Genomic DNA, 22,963 nt, shown 5'->3' on the forward strand with positions numbered 1-22,963 from the left:
TGAGTGGCTGTCTTCTTCTCATTTGCAAAGTGGTTTGTATAAATATTACCTCATCTTTTTCTCTCAGTGTGTCTTGCCTATAAGACAGGCACGGTAAATATCATATTTGCAGATGAGAAAACTGAGAGTCAGAGAGCTTAGGTAATGTGACTAAAGACGCTTATATGGGCAAACTTAGGACTCAAAGCTCAAAGGCAGATAATCCGATTCCTGGTCCAAGGCTTTTGCTGTGCTCCACACTGCCTTTCTGTGTGATTTGGCCTGCAATGTCCCAAAGGAGATTCTGCTTACTACCCCTACTGTCCTCCTGTTTCTGGCTACATGAGGTCCCACTGTGTCAGGCACTTGCTTAAGTATGTGGAGATGTCCCAGTCGGCTTCCACTCTGCCCTTCCACCTGAACTCCTGAGGTAGCTGTGTTGATGCCTGAGGTTCCCCTAGGCCAGGCTAGGATACGTACCATGTTTCTCCAATCTCAGAATCCATCTATCAGATGACTCTGCAAAAATGTCTGGCCCACTTTGCAGCCCACTCATGCATGTACTCGCAGCATAGAATGGTCTCCAAATGAAGTTGTCATTAAGAACTCTGTTGAAGTAGAAAGGTTTCCTTTGGGAACTACAATTATATTCTAATACTGGCAAATGTGGTTTGAATATACTTTATCCCATTTGTTTTTCTCTTTGTGCTTGTAAGATGGGCAAGAAAAATACCATATTTACAAGTGAGGAAACTGACATTATGTAACTCAACTAAAAATTGCTTATACGGGCAGAGTCAAGACTCAAAAATGGTAGCATAAAACTGTGACTAAAGTGAGACTCCTGGAGTTCCTATATCCCCCTTGAAATTAAAAGAAGTAGTGCCAGCCTCTAAAAACTCCACCTAGAGGGATTTTAATGTGAATGTATCTGTCATATTCCAGCTTTTCATTTTTGGATGAGAGATGGTAGTAATATTATCACCACCTCATATTTCTATGGCACTTTAGAATTTTTAAAGCACTTTATTTTAATACTCATAACAGAGCCTAGAAGTTGGGCAAAGTGATGTTGTAAATCTCATTTTTTAGATGAGCAAGCTGATGATCTGAGAAGTGATTTACCCAAGGCCATACAGCTGGCAAACAACACAGCTAAGATCAGAGCCCACCCGTGACCCCTACACAGGTGCTTGTGTCAGGTACAAATGCTGCCTCAGAGTGTCTGCTGTGGTGGCTGCTATGCCCAGGTGGCTCACACAACCAGCCCTGGGCTCACCAAGCTACAGCCCTCTGCCTCAATGGGCCTCTGGAATGAGCAGATGATTGTCACCCAGTGGCCAGTTCAGAGGGTTTTCATCAATGACGATCAGCAGGATAACATCAGAGTTAGCTTCTGCTCCTCTTTTTGAAGAAAAAGAAAAATTCCAAGAAAGTGTTCTCAGTCTGCTTCCGTTTCTCCACATAAACACACACACCTCAGCAGATGTAGGAGTCTGTGAACTTGGCATTACTTGAAGAGTAGAATCTCAGAATGTGAAGAAAATTCGCTAATTAAAGCCTTATCACCACCATTCTAGACTATCACCTCTGAACACCCACCACAAGGGAAGGAGAGCTTATTACTACATTCTCACTTTTGACAGCAACTTCAAAGAAGCCAAAATAATTGGAAAACCAAACAATTGTCCAAGAGGAACAACTTCCTACCACACAACCAGCTACTGGGATGGAAGGAGGACTTGCCTGCATGAAGGTTTCACACATCACTATGGCTCTGACCACAACGCTGTCTCTGGGGAGGTTGAGGTCCCCGGGGCAGCACCTTGGACAGATCTCATATCAAAGAAAATGACAGGTGCTGCTGTCATCCCATACTCCTAGTTTATGTATTCATTCAACAGCTATATATTGACCTCTACTATGTGTCAAGCACTGTGTTAGGTGCTGGGGGACATGGAGATGACCAAGATAGACACGGTCCTTTCTTCCCAGAGATTGCTTTGTAGCATTACATTAATCAAATTCTTCCTGGTGTTGTCAGAGATTTGCGAGATGCTGCAAAGAACCACGGAGGCATTCTAAGGATGTGAACTCAACAGTCTTTCATATGCCCAGGAGGAGATGGAAGAGAAAGAGCATGCAAAGCAGGTCTCAAGGGCCCCTAGGTCCTTGTTGGGAGATTTTAGAAGATTCCAGAAAAGGGAAACTATGATTTGGTGGATGCCTCAGTGTGTATCCACTTTCCTCGCACTCTGGGTTTCAGTCCACTCCAAGAAAAGTGCTTCACTCCAGCAAGCCTGCTCCGTTCACCCTTCCACCACCTGATACCAAGAGCCTGGCTACTCAAAGTGTGGCCCATGGACCAGCTGCATGGCCATCATCTGAGAACATGTTAGAAATGCAGATTCTCAAGCATCACTCCAGGCTTCTTGAATCAGAATCTGATTTTAACAGAATCCCAAGGTGCTCCCTGTGCAAGTTACAATTTGAGAAACCCTGAGCTAGAAAGCCTTGGTTTCCATAAATTATTCAAACCAAAATTTACAAGAGAAGTATTTAAAAAATTATTTATTGACCTCATTAACCATCCAAAGATGGTAACTTTGAGACTCAAAAAGCCTTATCTTTTGGAATATGTTTTTCTGAAAGTATATTGTAAAAACAAAGTTTCCTGTTTTGTGCTACCAGGAGAACTCCCTCAGCATCAAGTATTTAAGATCAAATATTTGAGCTTCAACCTGAAAGAATAAAATTCATGCTGAGCCACTTGGGGGTAGTTCTGCCTCCACTACCAGCTTCTAAGAAAATGCCAGGTGCTCTCAGGGTGCTACAGAGAAAAGAGCTGAGAACACAGAAGCAGGACACTGGGGTTCTAGGCTTAGGTCTGCCATCAAAAAAAGTCAGGACCTTGGATAAAAGACTTAACCTGTCTGATACTCAAGTTTCTTTGTCTACAAAACAGAAGCATCAAACCAGGCAATCCCTGAGGTCATTTCCAGTTCAAAGATTCTGAAAGGAATGAAATGATATATTTTATCATTTCCTCTTCATTTCTGCTGCATTGAATAACTACAACTCGGGGAAGAGGAGGGAACCATAAAGATTTTTCTCATTGGTGGGTAGGCTGCAAGACTCTCAGGATCTGCACGGACATGCCTGCAGCCAAGGTGCTCCAGCTTCTCTAATCCTGTGGTCTTCTGCTTCTTACAGTGCGATAGCCTGGTTTTGCAGACTTTCACATTACACCTTCTCACCAGGTCACCCCAAAGCAGAAACAAATTTTCTTCTGTATATGTCTACATGGGATATCGTGCCAACTGTACTTCTGCTCCCCCGTGTGGGAGAGAAGTATCATCTGGATGCTTCTCCAGGCTAACTTAGCCACACTTCTGTGGGGCCACAGCCTCCTCCTGCCCAACAACCCCAAGAGACAGGGTGGAGAGGCACCCAGCTCACTTAGTCACCCTGGAAATGGAGGAAACTGGGAAAACCCAAGCATAAAGGAAATACCTCTGGGTTTCAAAGATGGGGAAGAAAGGGCAGGTGCAAACCACTGTATGGGGGACTTCCTAAATAATTTAGCTCATAGTGATCTTTCCTTAAAAAGTGGGAGGCATCATGATGAGAATGTTCAGCTTTAGATATGCAGCATATTTGAGGTTTAGGATGGACAATGATTTGTGTAAATTGTGGTAGTGGGAAGTCCAACATGGCAAGAAAATATTTAATTCTTAAGAATGACTGCATATCGTCACCTTAATGGAGATGTGTACTCTTGAGCCAACAATGACTAAGTCCTTCTTCCTCTGCATGGCTCTAGAGAGTAACAGTCCCATGAAAGGTAAGCCTGGATTCAGGCCAATAGGAACCAGTCAAATATGATGAATGCAGGCAGGAACAGAGAACTTCTAAGAGGATGAGATGACAGAGTTTGGCCAGGCGATGGCCCAGCATGCTGCTTGTTCAGGTGACGCTCCAGACCTAATCAATGACTCCCCAGAGAGCACATAACTCAAAGTGGAGCCCAGCTGTGCTCATGCCATAGCCCAGCCAAATCTGTCTAAGTGAGATGTCTAAGGAAGTGAGAATGTCCTTCTTTAATGCTGTATGTCACTATGCAAAGGGATGTTATAGGGAATTTGGAAAAGTCAGCTTTTAAAGCCACTTGGAACCCGCAATGATCATCCACTCACCTGTGCACCTCAGGAGGCTCCCTCTGGATCTTGGAACTTGCCTCCACCACCTCTTTGGCAACTTTCCCACTGCAAAAGACAGAAACACATGTGTATGTACACATACTCAGAAAGAATGGGAGAGGTATGCACAAGTGTCTTTCTGTTAACTTCACAGGGGTCTGGCCCAGCTATAGCAATCATGAGGGGAGAAATTACAGTAGAGTTTGAGGGTGCCCTGTGAGCATAAGAGCAATGGAGTGAAAATGGAAGACTCAAACAGAGGCAAAAGCCAAAGGCCACTTATTTGCAAGCAAAATTTTGAAATTTACGTGGCTGCCCCATCCCTACCCCATCACTGAAATGGAACCATTGGTACCCACCTATATCGAAATCTACTTCCTTTAAAAAATATCTTGCTGCTTGATACGGTCTTGATCTGACTGGATTTTGCATACCTTTAAGAAAAAGCAAAGCATAGGTGGTAAGGACATTGGAAAGTCCACTTACAACATGCTAGAGAGGTGTGGCGATGGGGTATTTTTGCTACAAGAAAGAAACGTAATTAACCTTGTGACTCAGCCTGCATGTGCACACACAAACTAAAAGAAAAGCTTCACAAAAGAATAGTTACTTTCACTAAGTGTATAGGATTCTAATATTTTCTATGCTATTTCCTTTCATTCTTTTTAAATTCAAGACCCACATACTGGGTTTCATAATTCATTAGTGGGTCACAACCTGCAAAAAGGACTGGGCACTGATGATCAGAAGGAATTCTCCCCCACTCGCTATCTGAAGATATGGAGAACAGGGAATTTAGTGACATGGCATCAGTAAGTTCATGGTTATTAGGGCACTTTGCTGCCTATTCTTCTATCCACGGTGCAGCAGCAAACAGTTTCCTGGCAACGGAGGTCACTGACTATGCCACGAAGAACTCATTGTGCATTGCCCAAGTGAGGGAACAAGGGTCCCGCATCCCCACAGGAATGGTCACTGGCTTCTGTGTCACCATGACCCAGTGCCCTTTAAAAGAACCCACAGTGGTAGATGACTAAGATACACGAGGCAGAAGTTGCCCAGCCAAGAACTGATTCAGCACCTCTGAGCCTGACTCGTAAATAAGAACAAAACAACAACACTCTGAAAAGCAGTCTAGAGCCTGGGCTGCCGGGAGGCTGCACACAGGGCACTAAATTACTGTGACAGCTGAGGATGGCTCTACAACACTCACGTTACGCCTTGTACAATTAAATCCAACAAGTTAGAAAGAACAGGCCTCAGAGAGTTCAGCATCATTTAAAATATTGATAGTCACAAAATCTTAAACACACACAGACAAAATCAATACAATCTGTAGCATCCTAAGCAAAAACATGTACAGAGCCAGGGAAGTTTCAGTGCAGTGATCCCCACCGTTGAGCCTCTTGAAGCTTCCTTTATTCACTCAGCAATTATTAACTGAGTGCCAACCCTGCTCCACACACCAAGGTAAGTACAGGAAAGACACGTGGCTGATCTAGCCTGGGGGCCAGAGAAGGTGCCCTGAGGAAGGGACATCTGAGCTGAGATCCAGGGGCTGGAAGGTGTTAACCAGGGCCAGGTGATAAGCAGTGGTGGATATACCCAGCAGAGGGCCAGTGGGCACAAAAGCCATCAGCCTAAACATCTGGAGAACTAAAAAGACTCAATTATTCTAAGTGAAGCAACTCGGGAATGGAAAACCAAAAATTCTATGTTCTCACTTCTAAGTGGGAGCTAGGCTATGCATACGCAAAGGCATATAGAGTGATATAAGGGACTTTATAGCCTCAGAAGGGGTAGGGTAGTAGGGGCCAGGGATAAAAACTACACATTAGGTGCAATGTACACTAATCGACAGGTGCTCCAAAATCTCAGAATTCACCACAATATAATTCATCCATGTAATCAAAATCCACTTATACCCCAAAAGGTACTGAAATTTAAAAAAAATAAACAAAACACATTTTAAAAAGACTCAATGTGCATTTTGCCATGTTATTATTACTACACACACACATTTTTTTTTCTTTTCCTAATAAAGAAAAGTGAATGTGCAGATGTACAAAGTAGAACAAGGGAAACTTGGACAGAGAGCGAGAATCCAACTTCCCAGGACCGGACCTTAAGCGGCCCTTGTTAAGGATCTTGGTCTTTATCCACAGAACAACTGAAAGCCATAGGAACAATCTTCTGCAAAGAAGCCCCTTCCCACCCAGCTGTGTAAACAGCCCAAGATGACACAGAAGGGCAGTGAGATGGGCAGGGGAGGGCACAGGCCTTGGCAGGGGCATCCTGTCAGGGCAGGGCCCAGAGAACACGGTGCGGGACCTCTAAGGACACACAGGGGCACATGAGAGCCAGTGTGCTGGCTGGAGCTTCCTTCCAGACCACACCCACTCACGAGGCTAGAAACCCCCAGCAAGCCGCCTTGAGGTGGTCCCAGCCGTGCCCTCCTCCTCCTCCTATGAGGACATGCCTGCTCTGGGCCCATCTGCACCCCCTAAAACTCCCCACCGGCCCTACAGAGCTGTGGGCCTGACACTTTATCTACTGAAGCCTGAGAAGAGAAAAGGACGATCACCTCTGCCCTCTCCCCGTCTTCTTGGCCTGGTTGCTCCCAAGTCCTCAGAGGTAGGGAGAAGAGAAAGGTTTAAAGAAACTTCGATTTTTTTATTGTTTTTTTTCTTGTTGTTGTTGTTGTTGTTTTTTAAATTCCAGGTTCCTAAAGATCCTTGGGACACAGTGGTCAGCCAAAAAAAAAAAAAAAAAAAAAAAGACTGAGTTTCTTAATTGGGTTTTTAAAATTCGAACTCAACACTTTGCCCATTCTACAGAAGCAACACGTGAAGCCGGTGAAGCCAACACAGGCATGAGTCAACTTCCTGGCCACTCAGGGCGTGCAGGGCAGAGGCGGTGGCTATTTTTCACTAGTCTGGCCTCAGCTCTGGCCCTTCCAGGCCCCAGGAGGAAGCCACTATCATCCATCTGCTCAAACCCAGACTGGCCTCTTAGAGGGAAGTCTCAGTCTCAGCACTCCTTCCCAAAAACCCTCAAAGTGACTCAAAAGAAGCAGGTCAAAAGATACATCTCACAAAGAAGCCCAGTAGCTGTCTGCTCAGGATGAGCGGAGAGAAAAGACTGCGCTTCTCTCTGGCAGCGGGTTCCCCTGGAGGAGTAGCTGCAGATGATCTGATTTGCTCAGAGACAGTTGCACGAGCGCATTCCCACGAATCCCCTGCCCTCCCAAACGTCCAGGTGAACTCCCAGAGCGTTTCAGTTGAGATTTTTAATGGAACGTTAACAGGGAGTTTATTCTGAGCGCTCAAATGACACCCACGCACTGGGAATTGGGAAACAAGGCTGTAGGCGGGAGGGCAATGGACAGAGGAGAGAGAATGGTGGCCGCGTTAAAGTACATGAATCCGGAGTACCAGTTCCCAAACCTGGCTGGGCATCAGATACCTGGAATAGGTATAAAAAACACAGATTCTCAGGCTTTATCATGAGAGATTCTGATTCAGTGGGTCTGAAGAGGGGCTTGACTTTAACCAAGCACCCTAAGGGGATTCCAAGAAGTCCACTTACATTTGAGAACCTCTATGCCCCCAAATTCTCCTAGGATGACCCAAGAGGTGACATTTCACCTGAAAGAACAGTGGTCCAGATTCCTACTCACATCTGGTTCTGTGACCTTGGTCATGCCGTGTGGCTTTGCTGAGCCTCAGTTTCTCTACATATTATTAAAGGGGGAGGGTGTTATAATATTTCATGGTACTCTCAGGAGGGTTACACAAGAGTAAATGATTTGAAAGCACCTAGCATCATACCCGCTCATTATATAATAGTTTTCCTCCCTCCTTCCTTCCCACCTTCCTCCCTCCCTAATATCAGTCTCAAACCCCTTCATCACCTTCTCACTATGAAGCTACCAAAGCCAATCCTCTAAACTATGGTGGTTCCAGAAAACCATGTTAAACACTCTGAAAGCAAATCAAAGCTCTAACTCTAGCCAAAATGTTCCAAGCACTCTGTTTACCAGACTGTCCCATCCACAGCAAGCCCAGGGAAGAGTATTCTTCCCACAGAAAGCAATGAATTCACAGCCTCATTGGAACCGCAATTCGCTCTCCTATGGCCTTCTGCCTTCCTTTCCACCTGCCCTCTCCCACTTCAATCTCCAGCTCCCCATCAAAGTCCCAACATAAGAAGTATGACTGTACTCAAACATCTGACCTCACAAAGAAATCCAGTTCATCTCTGCAGGAGCACACCTCCCCTCTCCCCAACCTGCAATTTCTCCTCTGAAACCTGCTATTCCAGGGGCCTGGATGAAGGTCAGGATAGGTACTGGGCGGACATTGGGTGGTGCTCCAAGAGGCCACCTCTAGAATTAACAACACAATTTCCCATTGATGTCATAATTTAGAGCTCCTGGAGTAACCATAACAATAACAGCATTTACTACTGAGCCTTTAATATGGGCAATACCCCCTCCAAAGCACCTTTAATAAACAATTCCTTTATCCTCATGGCTCTCTGCTAGAAGGAAGGAATCCCCATTTTCACATAAGGAAAATAAGGCACAGAGAGGTTTCATCACTTTACATGGTTCCATGATAGAAGCTGCTGGAACCGGGCTATAAATCCAAGTCCATCTGATTTCAGTATTTAAAAAAATCATGCTCTAGTCATACTGGCTCTCAAACTTTAGTGAGCAACAAATCACCTGGAAGGCTTTTTAAAACACATCTCTCTGATTCAGTAGATTTGGGGAAGAGCCCAAGAATCTGCATTTCCAACAATTTCTGGGAGTGATGATGCTGGTTCAGGGACCTGATGGGAGAATCACTGAACTAAAGCAATGTCTTAACCCCTCGACGGCACGTTAGCAACAACTGGGAAACTTTTAGCACTGCCAATACCTAGGTGCCTTGTTCCAGATTCCGATTTCTCAAAATAACAGCTTCGTCGAGATACAATTTACATACCTTAAATTTCACCCTTTTAGATTTTATACTTTGGTGGGTTTTAGTATAATTCATGAAGTTGAAAAAAGAGATTACAAAAATCAATCACCGCTATCTAATACAAAAACATTTTCATCACCTCCAAAAGAAACCCCCTGTCACCACAATGGGTATTGGCAGTCACTCCCTGATTACCCTCCTCATCTCACCTACTCCCAGCCAAAGCAACCGCTAATCTGCTTTCCATCTGTATACATTTGCCATTTTAGATATTTTATTTCAATGGACTCATGCAATATATGGTGCTTTGTAAATGGTTTCTTTCACTTAGCACACTGTTTCCAAGGCTCAGCCATGCTGTAGTATCAGTTCTTCATTCCTTTTTATGGCTGAATAATATACCATTGTATGGATATACCATGTTTTGTTTATCCATTCATCAGTTGATGGACATTGGATTATTTCCACTTTTTGGCTATTATGACTAATGCTGCTACAAAGGCTTGTGCACAAGTTTTAATGAAGACCCAGATTCTGCTCTAACTGGTTCTGGGGTAGGATACAGGGACCCATAGCACTGGTGTTAATAGTTTTTAAAAGCTCCTCCAGGAGATATTAATGTAGCCAAGATTGAGAAATGCTGGTTTAGAACTTTATTACTTGGAGTGTGGTCTATAGACCCACAGCACAGTATCCCCTGGAATTTATTAAAAATATGGACTCTCATGCCCACCCCAGACCTTTTGAATCAGAATCCACATTTTAACCAGATCCCCAGCTCCTTTGTGTGTGCATTAAAGTGTGAGAGGCACTTGTTTAGGGAGCTAGTCTGGGTTCTTACTTACCAAGCATAATACTGTTCCTTTGACAAAATGTACACCAAACTCTGAATAAGAAATGTACTAGGAACTGCTTTTATCCCCTGCACACAATTCCAAAACAAATTGGGAACAGAGAGTGTCATACAGCCTCAACCATGTATCTAGTACACAGCAAAAAGTGTGAGATAAAGACGCTGTGAATGAAAACATCAGTGAGCCCCTGAATCCCTCAATGTATCCAGTGTGCTTTCAGTGGACCAGCATCCAGAAACAGTGAGCTCTGGGGCTGGCAGCACCATGATAGACCACACATAGTATAAAGGAAGCTCTTAAATGGTGAATAAGTCTGTGCTGGAGATCCCCTGGGGTCTGGAGTAGGCGGGAAAACATCAGAGTTTCTGCGTCTGGGCTCCATTCCCAGGCAGATCTCAGAGCCAGGGCTTTCAAAACAGATCTGTGGCCATTGGCCAGCTGACAACCAGCGAGCACATTTGCGTCCTAAAAGCACACTGGGGAATTCGCAAGCAGAGGCCCCGGGGCCTCCCTGCTCCCGTGCAGGTGAAGTAAAGATGGAAGGAACAAACCATCCAGGAAACAAGATCAGGGCCTTGCTCTGCTAGCTGAAACCATTAAAATGCACGGCCAGCGGGACAGATCTAGAAGCAGGGCCAGGACCTCTGCCCAGGGAAGGGTGGGCACGGTGGAGGAAGCAGGCATACCCCTGAGGTTACCAGAATCAGAGCCTCCCAAATGAAAAGGAGTGGGCTCTTCATCCAACTGCTGCTCAAAATACTCTAACCGTTAGCAGAGGGGGCAGTAATAGAGCAGCAGCTTCTGTTTTTCAATGGTTCATATGCCTGGCAGAACTGAACACAGCAAGGCAGGTAATTTAGTCTCATTTCAGAGATGAAAAACAAAGATGAGACTCCAAGAAATTAAGAGCTTTGTTCCAGGCCACACTGCTATAAATGACAGAGTCAAGATTTAGAACCAAGCCCATTGACTTCCAAAGCTCACACTCGTTACGCTATGCCCCAGTGGTGCAAGCAAATGCACCCAGGTCAGTCCCAGGCCCATTCATTCTACAGGTGAGGAGGCTGAGGCCAGACAGCAATAAAGTGACCTGGCCAAGGTCCCACAGCTGGGCCAGAACAAGTGATACTTCCCCTCCTTCCTCAGGAACAAGGATGATTATGGGATAATGGAGGAACAAAATGTTCAGGCAAATCTCAGATCGCTATAAACATTCAGGTTTAGAAGTCAAATAAGAGGAGGGTAGCTTGGTTAACTATAGCCGATGTTCCAATGCAAAGACTGGTCAACTGTATACAGTTTGTCACTTGTGCCCACAGCTAAACCCTTCAAGTCTTCCGAAGCATCCACAAGTGACTGGAAGGGACTTCTTCAACATGCCAAGTTGACCTACCTAGTTCATGATAAAATTATCAGAATACCTTCCTTACTAGCTGCCAGCTAATCTGCTTTCCCAAAATGTGTAAAACACATTCCCCAGATTGCTGGGTTTTCCTCTCCCTTTCTCCTCTCAATTTTGTTTTTGCCTTTATTTAACTCTGTCTCCCAACTGACTTCCTTGCATATGATAACGTGCGTGAAATAGCAAATGAATGTCTCCAAGTTATTCTTTGATATGGACCCGGCGATTTCACTAAAGTATCTTCAAGGCTGTGCCAAAGTCCTTCCAAGCAAAACTTGCTGTGTGGCTCTAAAGGAAGGCCTGTCTGCTGGGTGTTCTCCTGTATCACCCCCTCCCATAGGCCTGTCTGCACGTAAAGAATGATCAACCACACCTATTGCACCTCTGTTGCCTCTTTTGCACTGATCAAGCCCTCCGTGTCTGGCCCCAAGACCTCCTGGTCCCTGATCACCTCTTTTTCTACCTCATCTATCCTCTGCTCCAACCTTGTAGCCACTCGTGTCTTGCAAAATGCATCCTCCACGTTCCTGCCGTGGTACCCTACCAGAGCTGGGATGGCCTTCCCCCACCTAAAAGGGTCTTCTACCTCCTAGCTCCCCTGGCGGCAAGACTCACCCTCTCCTCTGGATTCCTCTCCAGCTTTTTTTGTTGTTGTTCATTTCCCTTTTGGTCTCTTACATGAAATAACAATCTCCTGAGGACAGGAACCATGCCTTATCAATCTGAGCTAGTAAACATGTTTTCAGTGCCTGAGATCTTCAGGAAAGAAAAAGACAAGCAGAAGCTAGTTCCTGCCCTCAGAGAGTTCAAATTGATTACAGAACTGACATGCTGGTATGTAAAAATCTACAATCCAATAGAAATCCTGGAGAAAGGAACAGGGGAGAGTAACTCCTCAGTGAGTATATAGCTTCCTTTTGGCATTGATGAAAATATTTGGAAATAGATAGAAATGATGGTTGGACAACATTTTAAACATACTCTGCCACTGAATTGTACACTTTAAAATAATTAATTTTATGTTATGTGACTTTAACCTAAATAAAAACAATGAATACAGGTTAAAAAACATAGAGCTCAGATCCAGTACAGATACACAGTACAGATATATAAAATTCTGTGATAAAATTGTTATGATAGATTTTGTTTTTGCCATGTTTCTTCACTCCATTTATTAATTCCCTCATATGCAAGAAAATATTCACTGAAAATAACTAACTGAACATCTCTAAGTTATCCTTTGACAAGAAACAGATGGTTTCATTCAAGAAAGAACAGAAGAGTTCCAAAAGCTTAGGCACTGAAAACCATGTGTCAGGTCCTCTAAAAACTAAATATAGGGTTACGCTATGATCCAGCAGTTCCATTCTAGGTATATGCCCAAGAGAACTATCCACGCAAAAACTTGTATCCAATGCTCGTAGCAGCATTACTCATAGTAGCTAAAAAGAGGGAACAACCCCAGTGTGCATCAACTGATGAATGGATAAACCAAATGTGGTCTATCGAAACAATGCAGTATAATTCAATCATAAAAAGGAATGAAGTACTGAGACATGCTATAATATGGGTGAACTTTGGACACATTCTGTGACACAGGCACAAAAGGCCACATCGTTTATGATTCCACTTATACACAATGTTTATAATAGGTAAATCCATAAAAACAGAAAGTAGATTAGTGGTTGCCAGGGGCTGGGTGGAAGAGGAAATGGGAAATGACTGCTAATTGGCATAAGGTTTATTTTGTGAAGGATAAAAATATTCTGGAATTAGATAGTGATAATGGCTATATTACTTTGCAAATTACACTAAAAACCACAAAACTGTATACTTTAAAAGGGTAAATTTTATGGCATGTAAATTAGATTTCCATTTTTAAATTTTTTTAAAAAACAAAATAAAAAAACACTAAGGCTCCAACTAAAGACTGAGAATGTCAAACCCTCTGTGTTTCCCTCTCTGAACTCTCATGTGGGTGAAAGCTTCTAGACATGCAGATTTTCCAAAGGCCAAAGGATCTCCTTCCTTATCAGTCCCCAAACATGCAGTAGGCACACAAAGACCTTGAGGTGGTGGTGGTCACAGGAAGGTCTACTGGTGCACATCACCTTGTCCAGTCATTCCTAGTACAGCATTTTGTGCATCATCTCACCCAGTGGTGTTCAAATTATGCTCCTGGGTTTTCCTAGGGCTGACGAGTTTCCTGGGACATGGGGATGTCAGTGCTAAACCTAGGAAAGGCATAGGTAACCTGGACAATTGGTCACCCCAGCTCCTGAAGAGCAATGAACAACGGACTAAGAGTCTGCAATCTCCAATCCCAACCAAGGCCCCATCGACCACCGCAACTTCTCTTTTCATCTCCTTTACATGCTGGGCTTTTCCTACACTTGAGATTAAGGAAAAGTATTCTGTGGCTGAAACTTGTTTCAAAATCATTATCCAAGCCATCATTCTCCCGATGGTTCTCATCAGCCAAAGCCCAGAGATAGCATTTTCAGGGAGATGACTCTAATCAGTAAGACAGAATCTCACTGTAAGGGGCAGGGAGACTGATCAAAGTCTCCCAGTCTCCCAGTCATCCAGGGAGACCCCTGGATGAGGTCCAGGGGTGTACAGTGCTGATGGCCTGAGCAGGGCTGGACTAGGTTCTTAGTTGCATCCACTACCACTGCCTTTCCAGTCAGCAAGTGTCTCTCAGAGGAGAAGGTGTAACTCCATGGACAGACCTCAGTTTGAACTTCTTTTGAAACCCAAGAGCTTTACAGATTTCTGAAGTCTTGTCCAGCACCTACTTTCTATGATCCTAGGCTCTGATAGCATTCCACCCATAAACCTTCGGCTCTGTTTTCAATACACTGAAGGCTTCTTACTATGAACACAGGTGACTCTCTGCCAGAGGTCTCTGTTTCTGGTTGTGAAAGCACGTCCAACCCATACTCAGAGTAAGCCAGAAATATCAGAGAGTATTAATTCTGGCTCCCAAAGCAGCCTTCAACCAAAATAAATGGGGAATTTGTAGATATAACAGCTCCACCTCTTTGCCCATCAGCAGGAGAACTGTGAGGCATATTACACCATGTCCCAGAGTTCCTAAGAAGATCTGAGCCATTGTCCATGGTAGTGACCTACTCAATAATGCATCTTATGTTGCTTCCCCATCTCACCCCCGTCCCGCCACTCCCTTACTGGTATGTCCATTGATTACATCCCAAATAAGCTACTTGCACCAAACTCTATCTCAAGGTCTGCTTTGTGGGGGTGGGGGGAGGAGGGCAACCAAAAATTGATCCTGTGACACATTTTGTGGAAACAGCTATTTGAAATGCACACACACACACACACACACACACACACACGCACACACAGTGGCCCACAGCCATTCCATAGCAAACATCCAACACAGAGCTCAGGACTTGGTCAGGCCAACAAACCGACAATCACTGGGAGTCACCCTGAACAATGCACGAAATTTCAATTTACTTAAATATAATTTTTAAAACTGTATTAAAAGAAATAAATATGCAGCCATTTGCAAAATATAAAGAATTCCATGGGTGCTTTTAAAAGCTGTAATTAAGTGAATAAAAGCCACTTACTTATAAAAGGCCTGGTTTTCCACTCCACACTTCCAAAGATGTTTGCAGGCAGCTGGTGTTGAAGTATGGAATGCCAACATGGCTTTTTTCTAATTAAAAAATAACAAAACAAAAAAAGGCATGTAAAACACCACTTACACTTTCCATGGGGTTGGTTTTTTTTTCAGCTGTTTACCTCTTTGTATCCTGTCTCCTATCACACAGACTTGAAGTAACTTAACATATTGCTGTGTTCTTTACAGTGTCGTTAACATGGTATTTACCCCTCCCTCACCCTTTGCAGATATCACTAATGTATTTAGGACCTGTTTCTGATCAAAATCAGCCTCACAATGCTTCTCAACACTCCAGGCATCATATACCTCTCTGTCACACTGGAATTAGCCTAAAAACATATTTGCCTAACTAGTACTTGGGTTGATAACTAATGACAAGAAAACTTGCAAATTTCTAGAGCTAGCTCTGAGGTTAATATTTTGTTAATGGTCTCCCCACAAATGCATTCCCTGGTGAACCCACAACCTGTATCTAGTAACTCCCTTGTTTTAAGACTCTCTGGATGAATAGGCTCTGTTTATAACACTCTAATGAGCACTGGTTGTTGATATTTAGCTTTGTAACTATTCTTTATTTGTTTCATATGTCTGTATCTTGGCAAAAAGAGGTAGGGAGAGGGTCCATCTTTTATTTCCAAAGTCTATCCCAGTCTGTTTTGTACACAGGGGTGTACAATCAGCATTGCTCACTGACTTTACTGCTCAATGTACAAACCCAGTACTCATTTGTTTGCCTCTAAAATATTTTCAGCATAAGCTTTCATTATCATCAAACACTTCAAAGTCATGGTCTTTGTTGACTACAATACTAATGGCATATTTTATTCCTGAATCTCTCTCATGCACACACAATAACAGGCAGTTAAAAAAAGCAGTATCTGACCTCCTTCTGGGTGCCAATCACATAAAATGTCTTCCCTTCAAACTTCAATTTGCAGACATCTGGCCTAAGAAAAGAAAATCTCTGGGTAAGAAGAAAAAAAGTGGCAGCTAACCAAGGTACCTGGGTTTCCCATAGGAATCTGACTGACTCAAAAATGCCAGGCAGACTGCAGTGAAACAAGATATAATCTTATCATTGGTGAAGGTCTAATGGGCAGCGAAAAGCCCTGAGTAAATTATACGGCAATTCTCTTTCCGAGAGAGGATCCGCACACAGCTCAGAATTATTTATTCTATTATTTACAGTCAGGCTGCATCTTTCTTTCAAGAAGTTCTAGTGTTCGTTAACATTAACGACCAGAACAATATTAATTGCCCCGCCCACTTAGCAAGGTGGGAAGAACGTGCTGATTTCAGATTCAGTTCATGAAATGACGTGGATTCACAGTATCTGACTTTCTCCTCCCTCTGCATCCATTTCCAAGAAGCAAATCCACTGCGCTGCAAAATGTTCACTCCTGTTTTCCCTGTTTACAAAAGAACTGTGTTCTTATATATTGGAGTTCCCATTCTTTTCAGCAAAGACTGGTTTAAATAGAAACATGTGACCCAATTCTGTCCCATTAGATATACAGGAGGTCTCCTACAGGGCTTCTGAAAAATTCTCCTTGTTTGAAAAGGAGACACATGGAAGGGGCTGCTCTCCTCCAGGCTCTGGGCATTGCCGTGGGGAGATGTGCAGGCCAGTCGCACGCATGCCCATCTCAGGAGCGGGAGCCTCAGGACCAATGCGCCTGCCCAAGGATGGCAGAGGAAAAAAAAAAAGAGAGACCTAAATCCTTTCCAGCATTTAAGTTAACAGGCGTTTAAGTTCACAGACCGTGGAACTGCTCCACATTTGCTTTGTGGGCTGATTAGTCCTCTTATTTGTAAGCCATCATGAGTAGACATTCCTGCTACCTTTTGCCAAAAGCATCTTCATGGATACACTGGATCACAAAGGGTAAGTTTGCACCCAGGATTCAACAGAGGAGGAGAGTGGAAAGAAGTGAGTTGGGGAGAGTGGATCCTGAGTTGTTCATGGGAACTCAAACCTTTACCCTGCCCTGACCTAATCCGTGTGCCCCCCTTAGCCACAGCAGTAGAAGCTACTGGTGAGGAAATACTGGATACCTTCTCTTCGAAGGCAGAGCCCCTGAGCCCACGCCTCCTAAGTTGACTCCTCAGCTTGGCATTTCCAAGTCCCCACCAAAGGCAACCTAGATGTTACATCGCTTTATGATGAAGCTCCAAGGCAAGGAAATGAATACCAGGCATTCTACCCGATGCTTGCCCAAGAAGCCAAGGAGGGGACAGAGGAATCAAGATTAAGAAAAATGGAAAGTCAGTTTTCCAAAGAGGCACTCACCATTTTATCAAATGGATTCTCTTATTTCCCTGGAATACCACAAAGCCTGCAGCTGTGAATCCTAAAAATGTTGTTGTGCCTGTTGAATCCTGGGAAAAAGATAGAAAAATCTGTTTAGATTGAGGAAAATAAAATAAATGATAACCAATATACTCATTCCTCCTCACCCTAGGTTGAGACTAATTCCAATGATTATAGCGATAAACTGAGTTTCTGAGATGGAACTTCTAAGAGCAAGCCGTTCAAAGTCTGGGTGAAGTCCAGCAATATGTAGCTTTTCCCTTTGAGGAGTGGACCTTCTGCCCTCTAGGAACCTCCTGGAAAAATATAAGTTAGTCCCAAATCACTATGTCTACTTCCAAGTGTCTTCTGGGGCTGCCTGTGTTCCAGGTCTGCTTTGTCATGTGAGCAAACTGTTCCTGGTTGCCATTCGCACTCTAACGTGATGAAACCAATCGAATTTTCTGGAAATTTCAGTATAAAAATATCTCCAGAAAAGCTTACTGTGCTTCCAGCCTAGACCAGGAAAACTAAGCATCTCGTAGATAAGTGAAGGCAAAGGAATAACAACACAAAGATCAAGTCAGTCTCCAAGAAATAAATAAAATAGAGTTCAAATTTCCGCGTAAAAAGTCAATTCACTAAAATGAATAAACTGATTAATACCATTCTAGGAAAGAGCTGCTGGTAAATATTCCAACACATTTGTGTAGGCAGAACAAGAGGATGTAAATGCCAGTATGGACAAGTAACCCCGACTCTCCGCCTTGGCTACACATTGGAAACACCTGGGGAGCCTGGTCTCCACCCCTGGCAGATCCTGACATAATTGGTGTGGGATCTGTTCTGGCCAGCAGGGGCTCATGAAGCTCTCCAGGTGCTTCTAATGAGCAGCCCAAGCTGAGACCTATAGGACTAATGCTTTACCAAATATCAGGCAGTCCAATCTGGGTAAAGAAATATGCCACTAAAACTCCAGAACTTATCTTTAAGAGCCTAACTGATAAAATGCTTAGTTTAGGATTAGGACTAGTGTCTGGCTGATGCATAGTCTAATATATGGAAAGAAGAACATTGCTTCAGTGAAACATTTATGGAAAATGTATCTGTAAGTATCTCCTTGGGAACTTGATTAAAAAGGCAGATTCCCCAGTTGTACCCCCAGAATTCTGATTTAGTTGCTCTGGGGGGAGGCCCAGGAGATTCCGATGTAAGTAGTCTGTGTTTCATCCTTGAGAGAAACGCTATCAAATATGAGTAAAGGAAAAAATAAAAACGAGTGTTCCTAATGCCAAAATGCAACTTGAAATCTTTCTTTTTTTTCCTTCCACTTTCCCATTTTTAAAAACTGCATTCTTGCTGGCAATGGCCTTGAAAGTAAATGTGTCAGGAGCCTGAAACTCCTCAGGGGCCAAACCATCTATTTGATGAGTGAATCCATGGATGTTAATTTAGGAAAATGTGGCTACCACATAGCAATCAATGAACAATTGGAAGACTCCGACGGAGAAAATCAGCTGCCAACACAGGTAACAGCAGCCCACTGTTGTCCCTTCCAATGAGGGACCGTGGGCCAGGCTGTGGGAAAGATTTAACAAGGCTCTGCCAGGCCTGTGCACAGATAAACTCTCTCTTTTATTTTGCAAAACAACCATTATATGGTGACCTGCTGTGAGGGGCAGTTACCTTGCACGGGTGAGGATCCACTCCGTAGGTTTCCAGAGTGTGAGCTTTCAGGAGCAAGTTAAATTCAGCAACTGGTGGGCTCTGCCCCCTAAAATCACATAAGAAAAGTTAAGGAAGTTAAAATGGAAAAGAATAGAAACATGGAATCCCTTCATTCAGTAAAGTATGGCGGTCTAAGCTAAATAAGGAGAAAAACCCTTACATAAATAGGAATCAGTAAGACTGATCATTATTTCTCACCACAAGGAGTCCTTTGCTAAGGAACCCGAGCTTGTGTTCTCTAGCTAATTGTTCCATAACAAACCAATACACACTCTGAGCACTCCAGTGACCTGTACAGTTAATCAAGGTTATCAAGTTACCAATAAGTAGGCCCTTGCAAATTCAATCTTAATATGAAACAAAACTCATCATCTGTTCTTTCTGATAATTAAAAACATTATCCAGGGTAAATGGCATGCCTTCTTGCTCAGGGAAAACAAAATGCACAATCCTGTTACCCCATCAACAAGCCTAAACAGAGCCATCAGGGCCAAAAGAATTGTCAATCATCCCACAGAGAGCTCTGGATTTCAAAGGAAATCTCAACCACTAGTCCTAGCACTGTCCTGCAAAGTAGTAAACAAGGTCTTGGCCTCAGGGAGAAAAGGCCTACAAATATAGATGACCGTGAAGCCCTTTCAGGGCTAGCATCTAAACAAAGATTATGCAACATTTCAAAGACCCCACTTTGACTAATATTAATATCCCACATGTACTTTAGAGAATCTCAATCACTCCCCAAGGATAATTATGTCATTCTAGCAACCAAGCAGAGTTTGCTAAAGAAAACAACAGGAATTCATTTTATTTTCAAAATGTAAAATTATATTACAATATTAAATCTATCTCTACTTAATTTCGTTCCCAGAGATGGATTGCCCCCCCACCCCCTCAAGATAGCGAAGAGTCATCATGCCTCTAAATCAAAACAGTATCCCATCTACTTTCTTCCTAGAGCCCTTCACAATCTCTTTACCTTTAGTGCACTGGAGTTACACTAATGTCTGAAGTCACTGTGGTATGTCTAGGGAGCATCTTTATTTATTCCTCATGAGCAGCACAGTGTAGATCCTTTTAAACCAACAATGCATTTCTTTCTTTGACTATTTCATTCTTTTCTTCCCTTCCCCACTTCCTCCACCACTCTCTCTCACTACCACTCTCTCTCTTATCTCCTTTAAGAGGCCCTAATAAAAGGGTCTTGAAACTCCTAGGTCTATCTTCCATGTCTTTTAATCTTTGTTTAATTCTTTATATATCTGTCTTTTGGTAGTATGCTCTGAATTATTTCTTTTTTTTTGATACAGAGTCTCGCTCTGTCGCCCAGGCTGGAGTGCAGTGACCGGATCTCAGCTCACTGCAAGCTCCGCCTCCCAGGTTTACACCATTCTCCTGCCTCAGCCTCCTGAGTAGCTGGGACTACAGGCGCCCGACACCTCGCCCGGCTAGTTTTTTGTATTTTTTAGTAGAGACAGGGTTTCACCATATTAGCCAGGATGGTCTCGATCTCCTGACCTCGTGATCCGCCCGTCTCGGCCTCCCAAAGTGCTGGGATTACAGGTTTGAGCCACCGCGCCCGGCCCTGAATTATTTCTTAATTCAAACATCCAGCCTGCTAATTTATTCTTCAGCTGTGCACATTCTGTGCACATTCTGCTGCTTCATTTCCAATGTAATATCTATGTGCATCTTGAAACAGCAGTCTGTTCTCAGCTCATGATCATGAATTCCTCTTATCCCTCTGAGGGTACCACTCATTTCTATTAAGGTCCAATCTTGTTGGCTGCATTAATGCTGCTTTCTTGGTGAAGGTCATTTTGTATGCTGACTCAGAGTCTCTAATTCGTGGAGCTGATGTTTCCTTAAGTGTTGGGCGATTCCTGTTGGAATAGCAGGAATTTGCTATTATATTTTTAAATAATATTTGATGTATTTGATGTATCAGCCTCCAGAGGTATTTGACATATTTGATGTATCAGCCTCCAGAGGTTGAGGGAAGAGTGGGATGTGCCATGTGGAAGAGCATGTGATATGATTTGGATTTGTGTCCCCACCCAAATCTCATGTCGAATTGTAATCCCCAATGTTGGAGAAGGGGCCTGGGGGGAGGTGATTGGATCATGGGGGCAGATTTCTCCCTTGCTGTTCTCGGGATAGTGAGTCCTTACAAGATCTGGTTGTTTACAAGTGTGAAGCACCTCCCCCTGCTCTCTCTTCCTCAGGCTCCAGCCACATAAGATATGCCTCCTTCCTCTTTGCCTTCCGCCATGTTTGTAAGTTTCCTGAGGCCTCTTCAGCCATGCTTCTTGTTCAGCCTGTGGTACTGTGAGCCAATTAAACCTCTTAATTGCCCAGTCTCAGGTAGTTCTTTATAGCAACGCAAGAACGACTAATGCAGCATGTATCAGTAACTTGATTTGGGGCCAAAGCTTCTAGTTCTAGGCACACACACAGGGTACCTTCCCCTTAAGCCTGCTGCTGCCCATGACTCAGCACAAAGCAACCAGAGGGAGGGGTCAAAGTTGTCCACTTGCTTCAAATGTAGTTGCCCACTCACTGTGTTGGCTGTTGTGTGTATTCCTGGAAGCACCCAGAACCACTGCTATTCTATGTCTGTGTTTGGCCTGGATCCCTTCTGTTTCCTGTCTTCCAGAGATATTGCAGGATTTCTGATCCAGCAATGATATTTTCTTCTATTCCTTTTCTAATGCTTTTCTTGTTATCCATAAGGACTCAGTGAAGGAAGGGAAGATTGCCATAGATGCCACCTTTTTCTTTTTTGTATTTTTTTTTTTTTTGAGACAGAGTCTCCCTCTGTTGCCCAGGTTGGAGTGCAGTGGCATGATCTGGGCTCACTGCAACCTCTGCCTCCCAGGTTCAAATGATTCTCCTGCCTCAGCCTCCCGAGTAGCTGGGATTACTGACGCCCACAACCACTACTGGTTAATTTTTGTTTTTAGTAGAGATGGGGTTTCACCATGTTGGCCAGGCTGGTCTTGAAGTCCTGAGCTCAAGGAATCCACCTGCCTCAGCCTCCCGGAGTGCTGGGATTGCAGGTATGAGCCCCCTCACCCAGCCACCGTCCTCTTTTAATAGAAAATATCATTTGTAAAGCCATCTACAGAGTAGTTCTGAGGGATTAAATCAAATTTGTGCTTTAGAAAAATGAAGTCTAAAGCTTTTCAAGATTTCCTTATTCATTTTAGTGTTCTGAAATTTCACTATGATATATGTACATAGAGAATATCTTTATGTATTCATCCCAGTCAGTACTTGTGGGCCCTTTCGATCCAGCAATTACTATCTCGGGCCATTTCTTTGATTTGTTTCTTTTCAAGACATAGTCATTATAATTTTTTTCCTTTTGATAAAGTAACAATGGACTCAGGAAAATTAACAACTATATTGACAGGGATGGGAAAAGAGATTTCTGGAAGGTTTTCTTAATCCATATGGCATTTCTCTCTCCATCTCTCTCAAGTTTTTGAAGTAATATCTTACTCTCCACCAACAAATAAACCATACAGAAAATTATTGAAGTCAGGCTGGGTGCAGTGGCTCATGCCTGTTATCCCAACACTTTGGGAGGCTAAGGTGGGAGGATCACTTGAGCCCAGAAGTTCAAAACAAGCCTGGCAACGTAGCAAGGTTTCTTCTAAAAAAATTTTTTTTAATCAGCCAGATATGGTGGCACTATGATTATGCCACTGTCCTTCAGCCTGGGTGGCAGAGCAAGAAAGATCCTGCCTTAAAAGAAAATAAAAAATAAAAATAAAAATAAAAAAATTATTGAATTCACATATTATTGAGCTCTCTTTCTCTCATGCATACACACACACATACACACACACACAGTCATTTGTATACTCATCTCACCTTCCCA

General features: G+C 43.4%; 2 protein-coding genes across 4 annotated transcripts in view; one reads left to right on the plus strand and one right to left on the minus strand.

Annotated features, from left to right (window-relative positions):
* IDNK (IDNK gluconokinase) overlaps nucleotides 1-22,963 on the plus strand; it is an 865,727-nt gene that overhangs the window by 502,425 nt on the left and 340,339 nt on the right. The window lies entirely within an intron of this gene.
* FRMD3 (FERM domain containing 3) overlaps nucleotides 1-22,963 on the minus strand; it is a 293,473-nt gene that overhangs the window by 41,676 nt on the left and 228,834 nt on the right. For all 3 annotated transcript variants that reach the window (XM_050761399.1, XM_050761398.1, XM_050761401.1), the window contains 6 exons: nucleotides 19,039-19,126; nucleotides 17,353-17,441; nucleotides 15,946-16,009; nucleotides 15,007-15,095; nucleotides 4,538-4,612; nucleotides 4,176-4,244 (listed from right to left, as the gene is read on the minus strand). In XM_050761399.1, the coding sequence (XP_050617356.1) occupies nucleotides 4,176-4,244; nucleotides 4,538-4,612; nucleotides 15,007-15,095; nucleotides 15,946-16,009; nucleotides 17,353-17,441; nucleotides 19,039-19,126 (474 nt within the window). The remainder of the gene's footprint in view (nucleotides 1-4,175; nucleotides 4,245-4,537; nucleotides 4,613-15,006; nucleotides 15,096-15,945; nucleotides 16,010-17,352; nucleotides 17,442-19,038; nucleotides 19,127-22,963) is intronic.

The sequence above is a fragment of the Macaca thibetana genome, chromosome 15, assembly GCF_024542745.1.
Source record: "Macaca thibetana thibetana isolate TM-01 chromosome 15, ASM2454274v1, whole genome shotgun sequence".
NCBI classification, from domain to species: Eukaryota; Metazoa; Chordata; class Mammalia; order Primates; family Cercopithecidae; genus Macaca; species Macaca thibetana.